At 37.9% G+C, this 21,353-nt stretch overlaps 1 protein-coding gene across 2 annotated transcripts; it reads left to right on the forward strand.

The window, feature by feature from the left end:
• Positions 1 to 909: 909 nt before the first annotated feature.
• LOC132153110 (solute carrier family 12 member 8-like) lies at positions 910 to 20,820 on the forward strand. 2 transcript variants are annotated; one of them, XM_059562347.1, is made up of 13 exons: positions 910 to 1,033; positions 1,169 to 1,315; positions 1,819 to 2,010; positions 2,092 to 2,323; positions 14,312 to 14,425; positions 15,227 to 15,314; positions 15,817 to 15,904; positions 16,563 to 16,709; positions 17,754 to 18,399; positions 18,476 to 18,567; positions 18,650 to 18,767; positions 19,102 to 19,162; positions 20,359 to 20,820. In XM_059562347.1, the coding sequence occupies exons 1-13, from the start codon at positions 992 to 994 to the stop codon at positions 20,528 to 20,530; spliced, it is 2,139 nt and encodes a 712-aa protein (XP_059418330.1). In that variant the 5' UTR covers positions 910 to 991; the 3' UTR covers positions 20,531 to 20,820. The 2 variants fall into 2 exon arrangements, with proteins under 2 accessions (XP_059418330.1, XP_059418331.1); XM_059562348.1 differs by lacking the exon at positions 14,312 to 14,425.
• Positions 20,821 to 21,353: the final 533 nt, after the last annotated feature.

Raw genomic sequence — 21,353 nt, forward strand, 5'->3', positions numbered from 1 at the left:
GAGCACAAATTCTGAGTATGGGTCACCATACTTGGCTGAATGTCACTTCACTCACTCACTCACTCATTAACCACACCAGAATACTAGTAACTAGTCAGAGAAAAGTGAAATGCAAGAGATGAACACAGGCAGCACACACCTTTGCACACAGGTTATTGCACACGTAGCGTTTCCATAAATAACACAAACACAGCTGTTAAGACTAAAATTCTTAAAGTAAGAATTAATCAAACGATAGGACCAAACGATTTTAATAGGCTATATTATGCTAAAAAATCATGGTTAGTGTCAATTTAGTAAGCTACTTAAACAGCACGTCTTAGTTACTTCAGAAACAAACCGTTTACAGGTAAAACGCACGAAAAAGTTATTTTTAATTATTGTTATTATTATTTTTATGTTTGATGCTTTAACCAGTCGTTCAAAACAAACCGTTCGAAAGAACCGATTCGCGGAAATGATTCGGACCACCCAGCTACTCTCAGGTGTGCGCTCGTGCCTCTCTCAAATTCTCCACCTGCTGCATCCGCGCACGCAGCGACTGCAGGCAAGTATCTTTATGATTACTCAAGGAATTTAAAGTTTAACTATATCCCAAAACAGCATTTTATCAGTTTATTTAGAGCCGCTAGTCACTGGCGTTTCTAATAGCGTTTGCAACGAACCGTTGCACTATAACTTTAAAGTAAAACACAAACACAATGTCAGTAGTACTACGCATAGTCACGTGAACTTCAATACGTTTGTTTGATTTTTATCTTAAAGTATTAAAAGTGCGAAATATGAATTGCATGTGTTTTATTAAAGTGTCACTTATTTACAGACGGCTTTTATTGGCTTAAACGTATCCTAGTTACGTGGCCATCGCCTACTTGGCAAATGTTGTTAAAATCGCCTTTGTATATACAGTACTATAGCCTTTAAAATTACTATAGCAATGTAAATGTACTTTCCTCAGATTCAGCTTGTGTGATCTTGCCCAGGAGGGAGCATGAGTCCTCAAGTTCAAGATTTATTCCATGAAGACGCACAGGTAATGGCCAATCTGTACATTTTACCATAAGAATAAATAGTAAAGCATAATTTCAGATCCTGCTATTTTACCCTGAGTGGAGGAAATGACATTAATGGTGACTTGTTTAGATATGAGTGACACTGTTTTGTGTAGGGTTCCCAAAGTAATGCTCAGCCTTGGTGGAAGGTGCAGCTTTTCGTCTGGGAGCCTGTTCTTTTCGGCACCTGGGATGGAGTCTTTACTACCTGCATGATCAACATTTTTGGGGTGGTGCTCTTTTTGCGGACTGGCTGGCTTGTGGTAAGTTATGTTTTATCATAGATTTCGATGTGTTTGTAGTACATACGTGTATCAGAGAATCTATATAAATGTCATTTGAGGTTTTGGTCTATATCTATGGAAGCCCGTTACCACCACAGAAAAATTAAAAATAGTATTTTTGTGAGACACAAACTTACAATTCTGAGGAATAAGTCAAAATTTTGATATATACACTAAATTTTAACTTTTTTTGCAATTCCAAGTTGATTTCTCACAATTCTGCTTTTATCTGTCACCATTCTGACCTTTTTGCTCAGAATTTTGAGTTTATATCTCGCAGTTCTGTGGAAAAAAAGTCTGAATTTTGAGATATAAACTTAGAATTGCGAGAAAAGTGCGAGTGAGATAGAAAGTCGCAATTTACCTTATTTATTTTTATCTCATGGCAGAAACAGACTTTCATACATATCTTAGTTTTCTGCTGCTGTTAAATGGGCATCCAATGAAAATGTTATGTCTTTTTTCCTAATGATCATCTTTAGGGTAACACGGGTGTGTTGCTGGGCATGCTTCTGGTATCCATTGTGGTATTGGTCGCCTTGGTTACAGTGATGTCAGGCGTTGGCGTGTGTGAGTGTTGCAGCGTGGGTAACGGTGGGGTCTATTCCATGATCTCCACTGTGCTCGGAGGGAGGATTGGAGGAACTTTGGGACTCTTGTATGTGTTTGGACAGGTGAGCAGCTCCTGTCTGTATTTTGTTGCATATATATTGGGTGGTCAGTTCACTGTTTTCAATCATGTGTCTTGTTGGCAGTGTGTGGCTGGAGCGATGTACATCACTGGTTTTGCCGAGTCCATTGCACAGATGCTGAACTTACAGAGCATGTGGGCAGTGAGGGGCATCTCTGTGGCCGTTCTGATTGGCCTGCTTGGGATTAACCTGGCCGGGGTAAAATGGATTGTACGCCTTCAGTTGGTTCTCTTGGGCATATTAGCTGTGTCCACTCTGGATTTTGTCATCGGGACATTTAGTCATCTAGATCCAGGTGAGCTATTGTGAATGCAAACAAGAATACATCAAGGGTCATTTATATTGGAATTTTAGTTAGTTTAAAGGGGTCATATGATGCGATTTAATTTTTTCCTTTCTCTTTGGAGAGTTACAAGCTCTTGGTGCATAAAGAAAATCTGTAAAGTTGCAAAGACTAAAGTCAAAGAATATCTCTTTGGATTTGATAAAATATAAAAGTTAAGTCAACCACACCCTCCTAAAACGGCTCGTTCTAACAAGCCCCCACATGTCTACGTCACAATGTGGGAAGATCTTATTTCTACTATTTTCTTGTTTCACAGTTTCATATTTCTGTGTTTTCATATGTGTTGTAATATGCTTTTATTGGAGTAGTTGAAAAGTAGTTGAATGCAGCTTGCAAGCTACAATATATATACTACTTTTCAAAAGTTTGGGGTCAGTAAGATTTTTTTTTTTAAATAAATCAATACTTTTCTTCAGCCAGACAATATAAAATTGATCAAATAAGAAAAATTATTTCACATTGTCAAAAAGTTTCATTTTACAACTTTAACATTTCTATTTCAAATAATTGCTGATATATTGTAGGCTATTGGACTTTTTATTCATCAAGAATCCTGAAATAAATTAACAAATGTTAACAAAAATTATTAAGCAGCACAACTATTTTCGACTTTGATAATCTTGAGCACCAAATCATTTTAGAATAATTTCTGAAGGATTCTGGGACACTAAAGACTGGAGTAATGGCTGATGAAAATTCAACTTTGCCATTGCTGGGATAAATTACATTTTAAAATATAGTAAAATATAGAAAACTGTTCTTTTAATTTGTAATAACATTTCACAATATTACTGTTTTTACTGTATTTTTTTATCAGATAAATGCAGCCTTGGTGAGCAAAATAGACTTTTTTTTTTTTAAATGTTGAACAATAGTGTATAAGTATTTCTATTTATATATTATCTGTGACTCCAGAAATTGCTTGTTTTCATCTTGAAGCTCTTACTTATTCACAATAGTTATTGGTAGTGAGAGACTACTTTAGCTAGTATTTGGCCACATATATACAGAGGTTATATGTTAATGATTGGATTGTTTGAGGCCACATGATCTTGCAACAGCTGTCCAGTAGATGTCAGGGTAACATATATATGCTGCATTCTAATATCCTTATGTGTCTAGAAGTGCCAATTCACATATTTATTTATTGATTTATTATTTACATTTTCTTTTTCCATAAAACAGTTTTGGCTTAACAAACAGTGCAAGACAAAATTTTGTATACCAGGTTTTGATCTGAAATTGGGATAGAATAAGCAGTAGATTAGTTAGACCTCCAACAGGCCTGCATCTGCTGGGAGGGGTGCACATGGCCACCAGGGCATACAGGGTCTCTTCCTAAAATGAATGCAATTATGGAGCTTCAACACCAATCATAATTTGGGAGTTGAAGTAACAGGAAGGGTGAAGTGACTTGTCTTCCAGTTATACACAGTTCTGTCATCTAGTCATCCTGGACCTAGCAAGAAAAAACTATATGCACTATTGTACAGTAATCAAAAGAATCCTGAAATAAATCCAAAAATATTAAGCAACTCAAATGTTATCAGCTTTGATAATAACAAGAAATTTTCAAGAGTTTCTTGAACACTATATTCGCAGATTAGAATAATTTCTGGAAGATTATTTGACACTGACCCTTTGCCATTGCAGGAATAAATTACAATTTTAATATTTCATAATATTCATTATGAATATAATGGAGCGTTAATGAAATGGAGCATGCTTGTAGTCAAAGAAGAATTAGCTAGATGTCTTGCCAAATTCCAGTTTCTAAAGCTCTCCCAAGCTATAATAGCAGAAATCCAGCTCTGTCACACATTTAATAATTTTAGGACATTCAGATCTAGACTTGTGTTAAAAATGTATATGAAGGAAGCATTTATACAGTATTAAAAGAATTTCAACTCCCTCTCACCCTCTTACTCTTACTTAGTGTAAGTTCAATTTGATAAAAGTTTATAATAGCAAAATTATGTGAGATATCTAATAGGAGTCATTTGCTCTCAGGACAAGCCTGCAGGCATTCTTAGTCCATTGTAATGTTTAAGTGTTTTGGCTGCCCACCTCAGACAGGGTCAGAATGTACTTTCACACTGGGTTTGCAGGAAATCCATCCCAGCTTTTCCTGTTCTACTGATTACTGGCTTCCTGTCCAGAGAAGAGGCAAGACTCTCAAAAAGATGGTGTTCTCACTCTCTCTCATCAGAGAAAGTCAGACACATTGGGGTGTAATGGACTAAATATGCAGCATTACCCCCTAACTGCAGCTACTGCTGCTGTCATGTTGCTCTGACCCCTTTTAGGAGCTGGACTCGGGTTGCAGTGTGTGCTGGCAGTGGGAAAAGGAGGCACTGGTTCCTCCAGGTTTTTTTCAATTAAGCCTTGTGCTTCTAAAGTGATCTCCCCATTGACACGACTCCAGGGGGTTGCACGGTTAAGGCCTGGGTGCCGCATGTGCGGGTAACCTGCCAGTTCCAGGAAAAAGGAGTTGCTGTCCAAATGTGTTTACAGTTTGATGACGCTGTTAATCACATAGTCAAGGCCAGGTGGTCAGCACAAGGAAAGCTTCATAACCGTGATGATATTGAGATCCCAGTGTGATCACATTCCATGACAAGTTTAAAGGGACAGTTGACCCCAAAATTGGACATTTTGTCTTTCTAAAGCTGTATGATTTCTTCTGTAGAACACAAAAGGAGACATTTTGAAGTATATCATGACCAGTCATTTTTTATATAATAAAAGTGAATGGGGACTGCCTGGGGCTGTCAATCTTTAACATGAAAACAAAAGTAGTGATTTCCTTTTAATGGTTTTTGTTCTCTCTTTCTCTCTCTCTCACTCCCTCTTTCTTGCTCTCTCCTTCCAATGCCAATATCTTGGAGAGTAGAGTTGTGTATTTTCAGAATGTTGTATACAGTATATAGACAATGATTATAACATTTACATTTCTAGTATTGGACAGAATTGACAATAAATGAATGAAGACTGCAAATTGGCACATCTGTGCTCAGGTGATGCTTTCAAAAGAGTTGAGTTGAGTCATTTTGTAGTTTTGTGAGAGGAACAGATTGACATTTATGCCATTATTCACTGAAAACTGTCCCCTCCAGTGAGCTAGCGAGTTAAACTCAAGAACCGGATCTGTTGATTTATGAATGAATCATTCAGATTAGTTTGACACAAAGCTACAGTATGACTTCAGAAAAATTGTGCATAATGCATAATTAGTCAAATAGTCTTTATGAGTGATACACTTATGATGTTCTGGAGCTTTATCCTACAACCCGAATTCCGGAAAAGTTGGGACGTTTTTTAAATTTTAATAAAATGAAAACTAAAAGACTTTCATATCACATGAGCCAATATTTTATTCACAATAGAACATAGATAACATAGCAAATGTTTAAACTGAGAAAGTTTACAATTTTATGCACAAAATGAGCTCATTTCAATTTTGATTTCTGCTACAGGTCTCAAAATAGTTGGGACGGGGCATGTTTACCATGGTGTAGCATCTCCTTTTCTTTTCAAAACAGTTTGAAGACGTCTGGGCATTGAGGCTATGAGTTGCTGGAGTTTTGCTGTTGGAATTTGGTCCCATTCTTGCCTTATATAGATTTCCAGCTGCTGAAGAGTTCGTGGTCGTCTTTGACGTATTTTTCGTTTAATGATGCGCCAAATGTTCTCTATAGGTGAAAGATCTGGACTGCAGGCAGGCCAGGTTAGCACCCGGACTCTTCTACGACGAAGCCATGCTGTTGTTATAGCTGCAGTATGTGGTTTTGCATTGTCCTGCTGAAATAAACAAGGCCTTCCCTGAAATAGACGTTGTTTGGAGGGAAGCATATGTTGCTCTAAAACCTTTATATACCTTTCAGCATTCACAGAGCCTTCCAAAACATGCAAGCTGCCCATACCGTATGCACTTATGCACCCCCATACCATCAGAGATGCTGGCTTTTGAACTGAACGCTGATAACATGCTGGAAGGTCTCCCTCCTCTTTAGCCCGGAGGACACGGCGTCCGTGATTTCCAACAAGAATGTCAAATTTGGACTCGTCTGACCATAAAACACTATTCCACTTTGAAATAGTCCATTTTAAATGAGCCTTGGCCCACAGGACACGACGGCGCTTCTGGACCATGTTCACATATGGCTTCCTTTTTGCATGATAGAGCTTTAGTTGGCATCTGCTGATGGCACGGCGGATTGTGTTTACCGACAGTGGTTTCTGAAAGTATTCCTGGGCCCATTTAGTAATGTCATTGACACAATCATGCCGATGAGTGATGCAGTGTCGTCTGAGAGCCCAAAGACCATGGGCATCCAATAAAGGTCTCCGGCCTTGTCCCTTACGCACAGAGATTTCTCCAGTTTCTCTGAATCTTTTGATGATGTTATGCACTGTAGATGATGAGATTTGCAAAGCCTTTGCAATTTGATGTTGAGGAACATTGTTTTTAAAGTTTTCCACAATTTTTTTACGCAGTCTTTCACAGATTGGAGAGCCTCTGCCCATCTTTACTTCTGAGAGACTCTGCTTCTCTAAGACAAAGCTTTTATAGCTAATCATGTTACAGACCTGATATCAATTAACTTAATTAATCACTAGATGTTCTCCCAGCTGAATCTTTTCAAAACTGCTTGCTTTTTTAGCCATTTGTTTGCCCCGTGCCAACTTTTTTGAGACCTGTAGCAGGCATTAAATTTTAAATGAGCTAATTAAGTGGATAAAAGTGTAAAATTTCTCCGTTTAAACATTTGCTACGTTATCTATGTTCTATTGTGAATAAAATATTGGCTCATGTGATTTGAAATTCCTTTAGTTTTCATTTTATTAACATTTAAAAAACGTTCCAACTTTTCCGGAATTCGGGTTGTATATTTGAAGGATAAAGAAGGAGGTCCCACAGTTTAGTATGGGGTGAACTATTCCTTTAAAAACTGAAAGCTGAAGGCCTGCACATAACTTGGTTGTGAAATAATTAAAGGATATGTTTGAGGGATACACCCAATATACCAGTGTGCCCAGGCTCATATAACCAAAATGGGAAAAGGGTTGATGATCTTTTAATATTGCTACCTACTTCAATGTTTTTGTTACGACCACTAGGGGTCAGCCGTAACAGGAAAAGGAAGAGAGTCTCAGAACCAGAGAGATGTTGAATAAGCAATAATTTATTTACAAGTTGGGGCTTAGCGTCAGGGGCAGACAAGGCCAAAATAACAAACAAAAAATCCTCTTTGTTAACCCTCTACACTTCCTAAATCAAAATTAGAGAAACCAAAAGAAATAAAATACAGTTTCAACTTACCTGACTCCCTAAACCCAAAACAATGTGAAAAGTGATATCAAAATAAAATGCCATCTAACCCCCTACGTCCCTCAACTTAACAAAAACTAAGATTAACAAAATGTTTACAAGATATATATACACGAGTTAACGGCAAACAATTTACAATCAGAATCCAAAATCGTAGTCAATCAGGCTTAGGTCAAGTTAACCGGGAATATCACAGAATTTAGGCAAAGAAAAAAACAATACAATATAATTATCACAGAACACAATCGCAATCTTATACACCAACAAACTATCTCTCTGGTAAGACACTCAAAAATTCAAACAAACAACAATAACAAGGCAAACAGCAAACTATGGAGTCACAAGCGATGGCACAATCATGGCCCCGATTGAGTGTTTGGGGCAGTCCTTATATCTGGATCAGGTGAAGAGGAGAACCAATCGCAGCCTCCAATAAATTATCCCCAGGAACCGCCCATCTGAAACAAACACAGAGAACACAAGAGGGCAGAATGGAAACAACCAACAAATGACTTTAGCTCATAACAGTTTTATTAAAACATTTGAAAATGTTATTACTGGAAAAGATGAAGAAAATGTGAGCACAATCCTCCCGAGTGTTCATACCATTGTGGTGAACGCATTTGAGCTAGATTTAAAAAAATTAGAGCACCTCCTTGTTCTGTCCCTACTACCACACATGAGGAGCTGTGAGAAGAGCTTCCCTACTCCTGTAGGCTTTTAGACTGGCTTTTATTGGTGTACATTCTATTCTTCTGCTGGTGGGAAGATATTATAACAATTAGATTTTATATAAAAATATGAAAGCGTGCTAGAACTGAATCTTCTGATTTGTCTACTCCTGGTCTTGAGAGCTGGCTTGTTTTTCCATTCACATACAGTTATGAGTTTTATGAAGGTATGATGTTCATGTTATGGTGGATCTCAGCTATAACCTCAAAGACAGTCTATTTAAGCACTCAGAGTTGGACAGGAAACTGACATGCGCTCATAAGGTTTAGGTTAAGGGTGTTGACCGGGCTCACCCGCATTTTTGGCTTGAGACAAAAGAGCAGGCAGGAAGCAGAGCCGAGTCTTTGCTAGCAGTGTCCACATCCTCACTTTTTAAATCTTCAGATCAGGACTATCGCTATAAATATCCCAACTGCAATCAGAATGGTTAGAAAGGTGCCAGGGAGGGCAACAGTAACGGCCCTGCTCTCATGCTCTGTGTTCACTAGTTTAGTTTATTCTTGCACTTACTATTCCAAAAAAAAAGATAGATAGATAAAGGTAATTTATGATGTGGTTAAGTACTGTAGGATGTGTTTTTTCCTACTTGTGTGGTATAATCAGTGTATTTTATATGTTATTTCTGTGCCCCAACTAAACTTTCTTTATGTACCTCCTCTCTACGTCCTTCTCCTGATCCTCTCTATTGTATGTTACTCTCGTTCTAGCTCTTTCTCTTTGTAGCCAAGAAACTGTGACTTGGAAGGGTAGGAACAGGCAGGGCTTCTGAAAGGGTGGTGACTTCCTTTTGGATAAACATGTCATTAATCCCAGAGAACACATTCTTTCCCATCACAAGATAACCAAGAGAGGGAAATGGATCATGATCTTGCATAGTCAGGCTCTGTAGACGTGTCTCTGCATTTCACTCCATCTTTTGTACACTTCTAACTATCTAATTGACTAATTGATCTAACTTTTATCAGCTCATTCATCTGTTGATGTTTGTCCATAGGTCATCTATAAATTAAATTATTTCTTAATTAAAAACTTTTTCAAGCCAAACATTTCAAACTAGTATGACTTGAGGCCACTATCTCTTGGCCTCAAGATACTATCTCGTGGCCTCAAGATTAGGGCTGCAACTAACGATTATTTTGATAATCGATTAATCTGTCGATTATTTTTACGATTAATCGATTAATCGGTTTATGCACTTATATTTTAGTTTTTTCCAATTTTTCCCCCCAAGTAAATTATTAATAAAGGGTCTTTATCATTCGGCATAGATTTTTAAGAGATTTTAACCATTTTGCATTGTCATATCCTAATCAAAAATATACCTGGAGTTGTTTTATTATGTGTTAGTAATCCTTTTGTTGAACTCTTCTGCAATCAAAACACTGACCCATAGTCTAGCAAATTTCACAAGTAGATTTCAAATAATGTTTTCACCATGGCAGTCCTTAGAGCTCCTAAAGTAGTTTAACATCCCGAACAAAGCTTATTAAGGAATCTTTCAGAACATATTTCCACGAAGAATAAGGATAAAACAGAATAAGATTGCAGTGCGTTGTATTTTATTATTTACTGGGAAACAGCTTTATAGCTTATGCTGTGAAATTGTAAACAATCCTTCGAATAAAGTGACAATGGCATGAAACCTGAATGGAACTCAATATTTAAAGTAAAACCCATCAGAAGGTTGTCCAGAAAAAAAAAAAAATCGGACACACACAAAAAACCTGCTGTGTGAAAAAAAGCAGTGAATACTTAGAAAAAAAGTGCATTTCAAATATCTTTAAACATTTACCTCTCTCATTCAGTCATAATTAGGCTGCACGACTAAATTATGAACTGGTAAACGACAAACTGATCACAGAACATGTTTGTAAAGCTTTAAATGTTAACTGTTAAAAAGCAATGTTATCAGCTTTTACGACTAAACATTTGCAAACAACATTGTACTGGAGAATCTGCACAAATAAAAGTCTTAGGGGCCGTTCACATATCGCGCCTAAAAACGCGTGGAAAACGCTAGGCGCACCGCTTTCTCCTCCTTTCCAAAGCGCTCGGGCAGAAGCGCCCCTGAGGCGTCTGCCTTTGCTAAGCAACCATGACGTGCTCTCTCCTTGAAGACGCGGAAATTTCAGCAAAGGATAAATGGATTTGCAGCTCTAAAAATCGCTTGCAGTTGCTCTGCTACTAAATTTATTTCAAAATGGAAATCTATATACAGCTATGATCAGCTGTTCCTTCATCTTGGCTGAGCTTTAAACGATGTTACGGGAAAGGATGAAGCTGATTAGTTCTTGTCACATGACCCGCGGTGCGCTTGCGGTATTCTGAAAAGTTTAAATGTTTTTAACTCGATGCGGTGCGGACGCGCCTGGAAAAACGGACGTGTCGCAAACGCGTCGCTTACATTATGAGCATGCATACTGCGCGCCTACATTGGAAATAACGAACATGAGCGCGCAAAGGACGCGATATGTGAACGGCCCCTTAAACAGTTCAGTAGTGCAGATTTTACAGGTTAATCTTTTTTTTTGAAGGCTCAAAGTAAAGTACTCCCACATCCCGCTGAATGCTGCAGAGACGCTGTTTCGGGAAGCACGTGACATAAAACGAGGCCAGCTATTGGCTATTCGCTGCTTCTCCTGCTGTACTGGCTGAGTACAACCTCCGGAGGCTCATTACTGCCACACTTTGGTCACCGCAGATTTGAAATATGCACGAAATGAGCCGCTTACGGCAAGTTATTTAGCAGCAAATCGATGACTAAATTAGTTGACAACTATTTTAATAATCGATTTTAATCGATTACATCGATTCGTTGTTTCAGCTCTACTCAAGATACTAACTCGTGGCCTCAGGATACTAACTCGTGGCCTCAAGATACTAACTCGTGGCCTCAAGATACTAACTCGTGACCTCAAGATAGTTACTCGTGGCCTCAAGATACTATCTCGTGGCCTCAAGATACTATCTCGTGGTCTCAAGATACTATCTCGTGGCCTCAAGATACTGACTCGTGGCCTCAAGATACTGACTCGTGGCCTCAAGATACTGACTCGTGGCCTCAAGATACTGACTCGTGGCCTCAAGATACTGACTCGTGGCCTCAAGATACTGACTCGTGGCCTCAAGATACTAACTCGTGGCCTCAAGATACTAACTCGTGGCCTCAAGATACTGACTCGTGGCCTCAAGATACTGACTCGTGGCCTCAAGATACTAACTCGTGGCCTCAAGATACTAACTCGTGGCCTCAAGATACTAACTCGTGGCCTCAAGATACTAACTCGTGGCCTCAAGATACTAACTCGTGGCCTCAAGATACTAACTCGTGGCCTCAAGATACTAACTCGTGGCCTCAAGATACTAACTCGTGGCCTCAAGATACTATCTCGTGGCCTCAAGATACTATCTCGTGGCCTCCAGTGCAGTGTCTGATACATGGACCCTTTGTTATTAAACTGGACCCTGTACTGTAGTGCAATGTAATACTTAACATTCTGTGCAATATTCTCTGTTTTAATATTCAGTGTAATATAGTTTGCTGCAGTTCTGCTTCTATTTATTTACTAGTACTGTTCATCACAATTCAATTCTGTTAATACAGTAATGTAAATCTTGTAGGCTGCATATCCATAGTCCTTTATAATTCTTCATATTTTATAGCATATATTTATACTTTTTACATGTATATAGGCTATTTGTTTATTTACCAACTTCTATTATTATTTATATTCCTTTAAATGTCTTGATGTGCACATCAACTGTGACACAAGAATTGTCCCCCGGGTTATCAATATCAATAAAAATCAATACATTATTTCTGATTCTGATTTTATGTTAGCCTATAGAAGTGTGCAGACTGGTTCATTAATTATTGAAGTGTTTCACATTTTGGAAAAGCATGTCCGTGTAGCCTATGATAAAATGTCAGCAGAGGGCGTTCTAGGCTTAGCCTAAAAGATTTACATTACTGTATTAACAGAATTGAATTGATTTTGATGAACAGTACTAGTAAATAAATAGAACTGCAGCAAAGAATTTGCACAGAATGTGAAGTATTACATTGCACTACAGTACAGGGTCCATTTTAATAACAAAGCGTCCATGTGTCAGACACTTTACTATCTTGAGGCCGACGAGTTAGTATCTTGAGGCCCACGAGTTAGTATCTTGAGGCCATGAGATAGTTATAATTTTTTTTTTGACAAAGTGGGACCAGAGGGGCTCCATAGTTGTGTCTTCATATTAAATACGCATAAAAAAATATGAAAGCTGGAGCAAAGTAAAGATTATCAGTGAAGTCTTTTTTAGCCTGTTCTTCTAAAACAGTGGGGAAGTCGTGGGTGGGGAAGTTGTGGCCTAATGGTTAGAGAGTTGGACTCCAATCGAAAGGTTGTGAGTTCGAGTCTCGGGCCGGAAGGAATTGTAGATGGGGGGAGTGCATGTACAGTTCTCTCTACACCCTCAATACCATGACTTAGGTGCCCTTGAACAAGGCATCAAACCCCCAACTGCTCCCCGGGCGCCGCAGCATAAATGGCTGCCCACTGCTCCGGGTGTGTGCTCACAGTGTGTGTGTGTGTGTTCACTGCTCTGTGTGTGTGCACTTCGGATGGGTTAAATGCAGAGCACGAATTCTGAGTATGGGTCACCATACTTGTCTGAATGTCACGTCACTTCACTTCACTTCACTTCACTTCACTTCACACAAAGTTCATGTGTGAGAGTCATGAAATATAGCCAATGAATCGTGAGTGACTACATTTATGTTGCTGTTTTTCTCCTTTTTGGAGCTTTGCAGTAAAAACCAAAGTTTTCATGTGGAAAATATTCTTCCAAACATCTCCTTTTCCTTTTTAGAGTTCTGTTAAAAAATAAAGTCATACTGGTTTGGAATGACGTTAGGTTGAGTGAATGCTTTTATTGGGTGAACTAACCAATTAAGAGCACCTTTCTGTGACATTTACTATATGTTATTAACTGTTGTTTGTACACAAGTACACATACCTCCAGAAACATACAGTGTTATCTAGCCTTAAATAACTTCTACCCTGAGTGAAAATACCACTCATATGATGTTCAGAACAATGGTGATATTACGGTTTACGTAAATGTTCTGCGGCGCCTGTTCTTGGAATGGTTTGTTTGCCTGTGAACACACCCAGAGCTTAGTCCGGCATCATTCCCTCCATCATACTTCGCAGCAGAACTATTCAACGCCGCAGAACTATTCAACTTGGCATGTATTTCCAAGAAAAAGGTCGGCCCTTGGTTTGCACACATCTTGGCTGGGCATCTGATGGTGGCGGGGCTCTGCCTGTGTATGGCTATGGAGTTCAAACCTGTCATATTTCAAACCAGATGTTTGTTCCACAAAACCCCGGGAACCCCTCCCTTTGATTTCAGGGTGAAAGGGTTATTGTATCAGTGTGCAATGGATCAAGATTGTCATGGATGCTGGTTTGTGGTCTTGCGCAGGAGGATATTTTCTTGTAAATGTTGCCTCCGTATGATTCAAGCCTGTGTTTTAAGCAGAGAGGTGGAAACTTGAATTCTGCTTCAGGAAGGTTTTCTGAAATTTGTTTTAATGTTATGAAATATTTAGACTGGTCTGTCTAAACATCAGATTTTTCAAAAAAGCCAAAATCTTTGCTTTATCTTTTCATAAAGATTCTAATTTACAGGAAACCTTTGTGTGTGTAATGTTTGTGTCATATATACTCAGAGATGAGATTTCAGAGATGAATCTGATTCTTATCATTGTGTCAGTGCAGAGTTTTTCCGTAAAGCACTAAGTAATGCTTTAGTCCAACTGTATTTTGTATTAAACAGTCTTTCCTAATATTGTCTTGTGCTGAACATGTTTATTGCAGAGCATGGATTTGTTGGTTATTCAGAGGATCTGCTGCGTAAGAACAGCCTGCCAGACTATACAGCTGGCGAGACTTTCTTCACCGTGTTTGGGGTTTTCTTTCCTGCGGCGACAGGTGACTTTAAACAATAAAGGCTCAACTGTGATATAATAACCACTGATAAAACGACAGTATGCTGATATGAGGATTTGTTTTTGCTATTCGGGGAGTATAAGCCTGTATAATTTCAGTGTAATATTCCAGATAGCAAAATTAAACTATTCTTTCCAAAATAAAATAACTTTCTAAAATAAATTGATAAAATATTCTAGAAAAAATTAGTGATCAACACATTTAAAAAAACAACAACAGCTATATAATAGTTATGCTGTAAATATTATGAAAGTAAATTTTCTGACCAGCCTGTAAAATAATATAGAAATATGATTTCATGTATTGAATGTTTAAGATCATATTTTGTTAATGTTAAGTGCACATTTTGTCTTCAGGTTTGAATTCAGTCTGCATTATTTTGTGATCTCAAACCACCTTTCATAATGCTTTCAATTTAATTTTCATTTTTAATTTTCAATTTCAATTTAGTCAATATAAATATAAAAATGAGATAAATAATTATCTACAGAATGTAAGAAACATATAAATGTAAGAGATGTAAGAAAACCCACTTTGTTCTTGTCTTGTTTTACCAAACCAGTTTCAGCCTCCAGCAACGACTGAAAGATTGAATAATTAATTTGAGCAACACGAGGCCCGAATCAGTAGGGATCATAGTGTCCTTTTTGCTCCTGTTAGAAGTCAGGAAGGCATTTCAAGTGAGCTCTGATATGTACTTCTATCTGTTGTTCAGTGTTTGAATGGCCCCTTGTCTCTAGTAACCCTGTGTGTGTGTGTGTGTGTGTGTGTGTGTGTGTGTAGGTGTGATGGCGGGATTCAACATGAGCTCTGATCTCCAGAGGCCTGAGCACAACATCCCCGTGGGAACTCTCGCCGCAGTCTTCACCTCGTATGTTTCTAACCACAACAGAAATCATCTTTAATTCTTCCTTAGCTCATCCTTAGCCTCTGTTTGTTTTGACTGTACACATACTTTAGAGTAGGCGCCAAAATAAAAATATGAGAAACAAAATTATGATAAGCCTTCATGCCATGCAAAAAAAGTGTATGATATATAAATCAGTTTGTCTTTTTTTTTAAATGTTTTTGAAAGAAATCTCTTGCGCTCATCAAAGCTGTATTTAATTGATCATACAAATACAGTAAAAACTGTATATTATTACAATTTAAAATAACATTTTAATCAACTCCGAAATCATTCTTATATGCTGATTTGACGCTCTAAACAGTAGACTTTAATGAATGTAAAGTTAAAAAACAGCATTTATTTGAAACAGAAATGTTATGTAACATTAGAAATGTCTATTAATATATATAAACGGTTCTTCTTAGATAATTTCTCTATAAATAGAATGAATGACTTGTGTATTGTGTATTGTGGGAATCCACAGGTGGTTCCTGTATCTCGTCTTTGTGTTCTTACTTGGAGCCATTTGCACCAGAGAGGCACTGCGCTATGATTTCTTAATAGCGGAAAAGGTAATCTGATGTTATTACAGGCTTCAGAGGATGGCCATCTTGCATTAGTTTTTCCACTATTAAGACTAATTGTTTCAACTGAAAGTGAGACTTGAGAATAGCACATTAACCACAGAATTTTTTTTACATTTGCATTATTTGTCATGCTAATGTCATTCCGATCATCTGCAGGCCCTCATAGCAAGGCATTTGAGGTCATTCTAAATGCTACAGCTGGTGTAAGTATATGAATGAAAACAGAGCCCAGCTGAGCACTGACCTTGCACATACCCTGACGTTTGATAGCCACACAGCTGCCAGTCAGCATAGATTACAGTGAGCGGCTAAACTAAGCTACATAGTTAGTTTATGAATGTGTAATGCTCTAGCCTGGTTGTGGCTGACCCCCAGCTGTTCCTTAATGTGAGCTGTGATGTTTTGGGGTTAACACTCTACATGCAAAATGCATATTAAATATTATATTGAATCTGCAAAAAGGTGCATTTTGCATAATGTGGTGTTACAGAACACAATCATTGTACTGTATTATTTTGAAACTGCCTACTCTCTCATTATTTACTAACAACATATTATAAGCTCTTTTCAGTCTGGCCAAGCAGAACAAAGCTGGGTGGAGCTCTCTACATTCTCTTCCCCTCTGTGTTTTTTTTTTTCCCAGGTCTCCTTGGTTGGTTTCCTGTTTTTGTTGGGCCTCTACATCTCCTCCCTGGCCTCCTGCATGGGCGGCCTGTACGGTGCACCCAGGATCCTCCAGTGTATTGCCCAGGAGAGAGTCATCCCAGCTCTCGGATTTCTTGGGAAAGGGGTGGGTGCTTACAGGGAGATGATAATCATATTAATGTGTTTATATTGTGGCTATTTTCAGAACGGGGAATGCTAGGATGTTTGGTTTTATGCGAAACAGTGGTTAAATCAAGTGATAAATCAAGGCTAAATCAATTCTGTGATTATAGTCCATTTGAAAATCAGGGATGTTCTTATAATGAGTTCTTTCAGATGTTAATAAATGATTAGACATTAACAATTCACATAGGATAAAAAAGGAAATTTAGGATTTGTTTTTCATGCACTTTGTGCCACTTTAATAAATTTTTTACTTTTTCACGTGCAATGTGTAGCTCCGTAGACGACCGGATGAGTTCCTAATTATAGTGTGCCAAAGTGCCCTTCAAAAAACGTGAAGGAATGAATTGTAACAATTGTGGCTTTCAAAAAGCACAGCACACCCTTTCCCTCGTCTGAGCTCTGTCTGACCCCTCTCTATGGGCTACAAGCTCGCCCGAGACATCTCGTCCTGAATCAAAGTCCCAGAACAAACACAGGAAGCACAGAAAAGACCAGCCCTGGTGGATCTGGAGCTGTGCCAGCCAGTAGCGGTAGTAGTGGCTCCATCTGAGAGATTTATGGGATCTGGGTAATGACCGCTCTGAGGTGACATGAGAGATGCTGTCTTCTTTTGGATGTTTTACTGGATATTTTTACTCGCTCGTTACATAACCTGAAGAGTGTGCAAGAAATGAGGATATATGAAGCCAAACCCATAATGCAAACTTGCAAAAGATTATTAATAACTTGTGAAGTAGATGAAGTAGACATGACTATGTTGCTATCCAATCCCATAATGCAGTGGGGCGAGCTCAGGAAAAACAGAAAAATATTTATTGTAAATGTAAGCTATTACAGATTAAAAAAATAATAATAATACATATAATATCTAAATTCATATAAGTAACTCACAGAGATGCTAACTATGTACAAGTAGTCGGGATGCTTCCTTAGAAGGTGCCTATGTAGTGAGCAGACACTAGGTTTTGTAACAGCCTTTCTCTTGTCTTTTTATGTATTACAGCGAGGGCCCAATAAGACACCTGTGGCTGCCATCTGTCTGACCAGCTTGGTCTCTATGGCCTTCATTTTTGTCGGCCAGGTCAATGTACTGGCTCCCATCGTAACCATCAACTTCATGCTAACCTACAGCATAATTGATTATTGCTATTTCTGTGTGGTGAAAACCCATGAGCTGGAGGTCCAGCAAAGGACGACGCTGATCAGGAGGTCAAGCTCCAGTAGATCACTTGTGTGCAGCACTCAGCCCCATTACGGCAGCAGTGGAGCCATCAGTGAACCTGTGAACGGCACACTGCTGGAGTTCACCAAAGACATGGACCAAATATTTCCATTGCCCAACATGGACACCGCTGATGAACAGCGAGTTTCTATTCCCGCCTCCAAGACCTGGGGCAGGAAGTCAAAGATTCCAGCTAAAGAAACGCTGATGAACAGTTTTGGGTGGGACTTGAACAGCAATGGACCATTAAATAAAGGAAAAGATGAGAAGGAGCCAGAACAAACTGTTGGATTAGATGATGATACCAGTAGCCACTTAGGACATATGGAGTCTGTCCTTACAACAGAACCCAAGAGGAAACAGTCTTTGCCTAATTCTGGCCCAGTTGAACTTGAACAACTCCCAAGAGAACAAATAGACAGAAATGGTACATAACTCCCCACAAAACGTTACATCTCTACAAAACTGATTTTTATTACACCTTCTATACCTTTCGTTCACAGGTTCAGAAACAAATCTTGAAGGATCAGAAATAAGATCAATCCAGGGTTCGGTCTATGGCAGATTTTGCAACCACTGGGTTTCATTCGTTGGTGTAAGTTTGGCAAAAATGATCCAGCCTGTAAGCAATAAGCTTGTAAGCTCAAATTTTTAATGCTGTTTTTATCTTTCTTTAGGCATTGTGCTCTTTTATGATAATGTTTGTTATCCAGTGGATGTACGCCTTGATTAACATTACAGTTGCCCTTATCCTCTTTCTCTACATTGGAACAACAAGCCCAGGTTTGCCAACAGGTAACTGTAATTGTACATTACTTTTATATGATCTGAATAATATTTTAGAAATAACCCCAGTTGCTCATAATATACTGAAAATTTTCTGAAAAATTTAAAATTGTCTGAAGACACATACTGCTTATTTCAGCCAAATATATTACTTGTACTGTAGGTCTAATAAGGCTTGGAGCTTTTTTTTTCTTGGAAAGGTTTGCCAGAATTTTGATATTCGGATGATTATTTCACCTATTTATATTAAAGTCAATTAAAAATAGAGGTGTATTATGTACATATCCATCATTATGATTACTTTTTTTGTTAGGAAATATAAAATTATAATCTCTGCCCACAGGTGCAGCAGCTCGCTTCAGTTTCTTCAGGTGCCTCAAGACCTCACTGCATAATTTGGAGAGGTATGTTACATGGTCTTCTGTAGGCAGTTTTGACTCTTCCAGCATAAAGTCTGGTCCTTATTGCAGCTTTGTGTGGTAAAGAACCACCTACTTAGACATGAAAAGACAGTCTGATCTACATTTTTTCATGATGTTTAAGGACAGGATTAGGGATCCGTTGAAATGAAAATTCTTGGTCGAAAACGCAAATTCTGGATGCACTTTGCCCAAAAAAACAAAAATGCTTTGTAATAATTGTTTATTATTTTATTATATAATAACCTATAAAGTAATTTAATTACTTTAAATTTAATCTAACTCAGTAATTTTAATGATACTGAATAAAAAAAAAAACAAGCAATATAATAGCCACACTTTTATTGAAAGTAACAATGAAATCGGACAGAAATAATATTAAATAATATTAATTCATTTTTATTCAGTTCTATACAACAGAATCAGATGTAATGTTTTTCTTTTTTGTTGACTAATTAATTATCCAAATAATATATATTACTACAAAGCTATTATTATACAAGAGGGTAGCATAATTTTACTAGCGTTGCCATGTTACAGCACAGTAGCGCTATTGCAAATAGGAACAAGTATACTACATAGAAATTCCCTGTCTGCACGTTATTTGAGCAAACTTTGCATTCGCGTTCACATGGGTCGTGAGTAGCACAAAAGAACACACATTCATAGAGTGGAATATCGGTGCATCCCTTGCCAGGATTACTTGATACAGAAAATACCACAATAATGGCATGGATGTTTCCACCAATGCTTATACAGAAAACACTGAAAATAGATCAGATCAGAATTTCTTTCTGTCCAAAAGAAAAGTACTGATTATTTTAAAGGCATTCTTCAGAACACCAGTCTGAGTTAACAGTTTTGCTCATTGATATCTTGTTAACTTGATACTATGTGCCTCAAATAAAATTTAGAATATCTTTTATATATGTCACTATTCCAAATCAGCTGAGCTATTGTCTTCATGCACTATGGAAATTCTTTGAATGTCTTCTGATTAATGGCACTATTCTTCAGCTTGGCTTGTTAGGAGACTTCTTCAATTAAAACTTAATAAAGCACTTACAATTATTACTGTTATGTGGGTATGAGTCCATTGTGGATGATGTGATTAGAACTACACTGTATGTATATACACAAAACCCGACCTCACATTACCAATCATTTGCCTCTCTTCTTAGACGAGATGAGGCCCTTCAGGACCAGATTGTGGTGACAACCTCTTTGTCAGCTGTTAGCATGGAAACCAGGCAGCTAACAGAGGAAAATGCAGACTTTGCCTTACGTGATCGTTACCATCACTCCTCCTTTATCAACACCACAGACAAGATAGTCCATTCTCAGTCCAACTAAGGATGTAACAACTGTGCCCTGCTAACCAGCTGGACTGAAAAAGTGGACACATGGGACTAAATAATCTTGACTAATCACTCAACTGAGCAGCACTTGAAATATATATTTTTATTTACTGCATTTGTCAGGTAGTACTCAGAGGACTGAGTTTTATTACCTGGAAAGTAATTATGTTTGTCTGAAAATCGGGAATGTGCATGCATTGTGAATTAATTTGCCATCATGCTTGCATTAGGTTTAATGTGCACCATGGGTGTTTAATTTTCATATCAAATAAATTTTGTCCTGTATTTTGATTGACCTCGTTGAGTCTATAACAAGTGCTGTGCTTGTATATTCACATGGCATGTTGCAGTTTTTGCAAATCACTTGCTCCAAACTTGTCTTAGTGAAGAAAAATGATTTGGCATGAGAATCAAAAGCTGCTTTTCCCCATAATGTTAAAATACAAAGTGATCTATGAATTCCAAACTGATTGTATGTTAGGTTGGGATTTGAACGGGGGTCCCCAGGAAGTCTAACATGACAGTAAAGTACAGATGACACTAAATAATGAATAAACTGCTGTGATTATATTTGTAGTTCAGGTGGCAAGCATCACTGTCTGTCTGCTCCTTTTTAAGAAGGTTAGCTCATGGTGATTCATGTTGCCAGGAAATGCCAAACTTATAAAAATAATTATAATAGTAAAAATTGTGAGGTTGCATTGTCATGCCTCTTAACTGTTAACAGTGTTTCTCACATGTCTTAATGTATAGAAATGTCTAAAACTGGGGAGCAAATTATTGTAGCATTAGAGTAATGTTAATGCAAACTTGGGTTT

Source organism: Carassius carassius, chromosome 11, assembly GCF_963082965.1.
Source record: "Carassius carassius chromosome 11, fCarCar2.1, whole genome shotgun sequence".
In the NCBI taxonomy this organism is placed as follows: domain Eukaryota; kingdom Metazoa; phylum Chordata; class Actinopteri; order Cypriniformes; family Cyprinidae; genus Carassius; species Carassius carassius.

Bases quoted from the DNA above. Each gene is read 5' to 3' on its own strand.
- LOC132153110 (XM_059562347.1), top strand. From the start codon at position 992: ATGAGTCCTCAAGTTCAAGATTTATTCCATGAAGACGCACAG. The intron at 1,034-1,168 runs GTAATGGCCAAT...TGTTTTGTGTAG, and splicing joins TATTCCATGAAGACGCACAG to GGTTCCCAAAGTAATGCTCA. The intron at 15,905-16,562 runs GTAATCTGATGT...TTTTTTTCCCAG, and splicing joins ATTTCTTAATAGCGGAAAAG to GTCTCCTTGGTTGGTTTCCT.